Source organism: Bombina bombina, chromosome 5 (genome assembly GCF_027579735.1).
Source record: "Bombina bombina isolate aBomBom1 chromosome 5, aBomBom1.pri, whole genome shotgun sequence".
NCBI classification, from domain to species: Eukaryota; Metazoa; Chordata; class Amphibia; order Anura; family Bombinatoridae; genus Bombina; species Bombina bombina.
Genome location: NC_069503.1, coordinates 14,721,020 through 14,725,262, shown reverse-complemented (window position 1 = coordinate 14,725,262; position 4,243 = coordinate 14,721,020). Strand labels below are relative to the sequence as shown.

Below are 4,243 nucleotides of genomic sequence, written 5' to 3'. Positions count from 1 at the left end.
GCTAATAAACAATTAATAAGGCAGCTATACATTATACATACAGATAATGTAAGTACAGATTGGACAGTATGGGCGCCTACATACATCGGTAGCAATATAATGTAAATGACACGTAAAGGTAAATCATGTTTGTATTTCTTTCAAATATAACAGTTTTGAGCCTACATTTGTATGGATATTACAGAACAAAGGCTGAGATATGCTTTGTTATTTTTATTATTGTTTTTTGTAGAGCGCCAACAGATTCCGCAGCGCTATAAACATAGGCGGTAAACTATATTATATTTTTATATTATACTTTGTGAAGAAATCCTTTTACAACACAAATATTAACTCCCCTTTTGGAACCCTGCGTGGTGCAAAATGCATCCAGAACGGACCAAACCACAGCAAGGGGCACAGAGGCGCAACGGTCTGCGCATAGAGAAGGTTATTGTGCTTCAAATGGACCTAAGGGGATAAATGATGTAAAACTGAGTGGCTCTAAAACCACTTTACGTCATTTTCATAAATATTGTAGCTTGGTGAGCTGTAGGTGTCATTTTATGGAGCCTAAAAATAAGTTTACTTCCCTGACCTGTTAATTACATTAAATGCAGAATGTTTGGTTACATTACACAATTACAAACACTGGAATATTTATATTTAAAGTAGTAAAGAAGTTTACAATCTCTGTGTTATTAGGAATTCTGTTTATACATTTTATTCCCCCGTTAACCATTTCTTTATTCCTAGGGACCATCACAATAAATGTAGCTCCTGAAATAATGACTCTCATTGATCTGATTTTATTTAAATAAAGGTTTGAACAAGTTCTTGCAATACTTGACAACCTCTTGCGGTTTACTTTTATTGTGATGTTCCTCTTCCTCTGGCAGTAATGGATCACCTCTCTCAATCTTCTCTATTATCTCGGCTGTCTCTCTGACATCACTCAGTGACTTGATACTCTCCTGATATCCTGGTTTAGCTTCCTGCTGCTCAGACTGTATCATCAGGTCGATGTATTCTGTGGTTTTCATTGGATTTGGTCTTAAAGCAGTTTCACGGAGACGTTTCAGGCTCTGTGAGGATTTCTCTATCAGATTCAGCACCGCTTGTCTCACACCACAATATTCATTCTGTAGCTCTTTAAATACATTTTCTGCTGTCATGACCTCTCCAGAAGCTTTTTCATAATTCTTTTTTATAGTTATAAAATTACCAGTTATGGCTTCCTTTACTGGTATAGTTACTGTTACCTCAGACTCAAAATTCTTATTGGCTTCCATTAGATCTCTGTTCTGCTGTAAGGCTACCTTTATTTTCCTGATTTCATCCAGTTTTACAAGCCCAGCCTTGATCTGTGAGTGTAAAGCCTGTAGGGTGACCTCAAGCTCCTTCCTTTCTTTAAGAACTTCCTTAGTCAGTTTAAGACTTTTAGTTGTCATTTGATTTAATGATGTAAAGAATGTTTTCATACTGTGTGTGCCCATGTCCCAGAACATCTGATTAAAACTCATGTTACTTGTCTGATTATTAGCAAACAGAGCTGAATTATTAAACTTGAAGTGAACCGGGTCTCCATTGCTTTCCTGAGAGTAGGGGATGTCAGCAGTTTTTATAGCCTCCAGTACTGGGGGTCTCTCTTCATCTGAGAAGTTTATAAGAATCAGGATATTGTCCTTGATATCCTTTCCAAAGATAGAAAACACTGAATTAAAAATGTATTTTTGTGTGAATGTTAAACGAGCCAAAGAAGCCTGAACTACAAAGCACACGGCATCAATCTGGTTAATTTTGCTGTCAGTTGTAAAGAACTTATAGATGGCTTCAGTGATCTTTTTGTCATGTTCTATTCCACGAGTGTCTCCAAAACCTGGTGTGTCTATTAAGGTGAGGGTGAAGGGAATTTTGTATCCATCTTCATGATTCATCTGATACGCTGTGACCATAGCGGTTTGGCTGTGAGCTTGACACTGTTTTGCAACCTCACATACAAGTTTAAATCTGAAGTCATTTTCCCAGTCCACTCCCAGGATGTAGTTGGCCATTCCATTAATCAGTGTTGTCTTTCCTGTACCTGTTGCTCCTACTAACAAAATCACTTTATTTGTTTTAAAATTGTTGATGTTTCCTAAACTGTAATGTCGATAATGAGAATCACAGCAATCAGTTGCTAGCTGATATACTAATGGTTTTCCTTCTGTCAGCACAATGCTTTTTTTAAGAAACTCATATTTAATGATAGATGACTCTTTTTGTGTTGAAACCTTAATCTCATGACTTGGAGTGCTGAGCCCATCATCCCCACAGGCTGCTGACACACGGACTATGTAAGATGTCATTGGTTTAAGTCCCTGAATAATATATTTCTCTTCCTTTTTTCCTGTTTTTTTTTCAAGCCAAGTCTGCTGTCCGTTGTCAACATCCTTTTTATATTCCACTATATATTCTGTTATTGTGACTCCATCACCAATTACTGCAGGTTTATTCCAATGTATAATTAGTGTGGAGGATTCAGCTGTAACTTTTATTGTTTCAGGTGGGCTTGTTGGATGGGTTTTCTCATCTTCTAGAGCATCATTAACCTCACTAAGTCCTGCAATACACACCGCAGAGTATCTGATTTGGTACACTGAGTTAGGTTTTAGTCCTCTTATAGTCACCTCCTCATTACTGTCATTTGTAATCACAGGGGTCCAGATCTTATCATTAGCACATCTATATTCTATTTTGTAACTTTTTATAAACTTCTTTCCAAAATTTGCAGGCATGAGAGTGAGTTCCATACTATCATGTGTCTTACTTCTGATAACAGGGAGGTGAGGTTGAGCTGGAGGTTCAAACTGAGCACTCACTAACTCACCACTACCATACAGGTATATGGAGACTCCAGGGTTGCTTTGGTCTGGAACTGATGAAATAATACATTTAATCTCATCCCTAGATGCATTGACTTTGGCAAATTTTTTAAAGGCTTTCAAACATGTTCTTAACTTTTTGGACACATCTGTGACCTTGAACCAAGGTGTGACTTTCTTTTTCTCATACACATTGTTTTTTGATTCATGTTTATGACTTAAGAGCCATTGACTTATATCAGTTAGATATGGATCCTCTTCATTAAGGGAAGAAAAATTGTAACACACTACATACAAAATATTTGGATTAAGTATCACTTCATTTATGGTGGTTTCTGTTGATTTAACTATGATATCTGGCATTGCGTCCATATAGGTTTTCAAAACATTCAGCTCCTGTTCTACATGGCTTAAAAACTCTTTAATATGGACTTCTCCTAATGGAGATTGTTCTGCTGTAGTTAATATGTCCATTAGTGCCACGTCCTCTGATCCACCACCACGGATTGAGGGTAATATTTGTGCCAGTTGTTTTTGGAAGTTATGAGTAAATTGTATACATAAATACCTAAACTGACTTATTTTCTTCTTGCTATCTGGGAAGGTTTCTGCAGCCGGATGTCTCATCAGCTCATTACATTGCATGTTTACTTCCACCATTTGCTGGACAACGCTTTCAGTTTTTAAGACAAAATTGTTACTGATATCTCTAACTAACTGGGCGGCTTTACTGTCTAGTTTATTTAAAGGATACAACCAGACTCTCACTGGTACAGCCTTGTCCCCTTTCTCTCCCAGTAACTTTGGGAGGCTGGTATAGATTGCAATGGCATCTTCATATGTTACTGGGTTCCTGTCAAGAGCAAAGTCACCATAAAACTTACAGGAAAATTTGCAAACTTGTTCTTTATCTTGGTCATTCATGCTCAAAGATCCTTTCCCATCAACTGAAATTGATGGTATTTTTTTTATCATGATATGGAGAGTTCCTTGTATACCCTGAGTGTTTTCTGATGTGGACACATCTTGATCAAATATAAAGAAAGCCTGTGCACCATATAATATACCAGTGACTACATGAGTGGCTGTCCCTTTTTCAAACACATCAGGGTAAGCCATGTTCTGGGTACCTAAATGGTTCATAGTTAGCTGCTCAAACCTTGTGGTTCTTGAGTATTTCAGAGTGACTCTGGCCTGGTTTCTAGACTTCTTAGTATCATTCATGTAAGTAGCTGATCCAGAAACGCTTACCAGACCAGAAAGGAAACTGGCCGCCAATGATGCATTAATATTCATAGCAGAAGATTTGTCAGAAACAGTGTCAGATGTTATAATTTCAAGTGATGTTTGATCTTTGGATTCTAAAGCAACATTCTCTCTCAAGGCTTCACTGTTCCATA

The 4,243-nt window shown here is 37.4% G+C and overlaps 1 protein-coding gene across 1 annotated transcript in view; it reads right to left on the bottom strand.

Annotated features, from left to right (window-relative positions):
* Positions 1 to 237: 237 nt before the first annotated feature.
* LOC128659696 (uncharacterized) overlaps positions 238 to 4,243 on the bottom strand; it is a 116,369-nt gene continuing 112,363 nt past the window's right edge. Inside the window, exon 4 of the mRNA XM_053713268.1 lies at positions 238 to 4,243. This exon is cut by the window's right edge and continues 9 nt beyond it. Within this exon, the coding sequence (XP_053569243.1) occupies positions 789 to 4,243 (3,455 nt within the window). The 3' untranslated portion in view covers positions 238 to 788.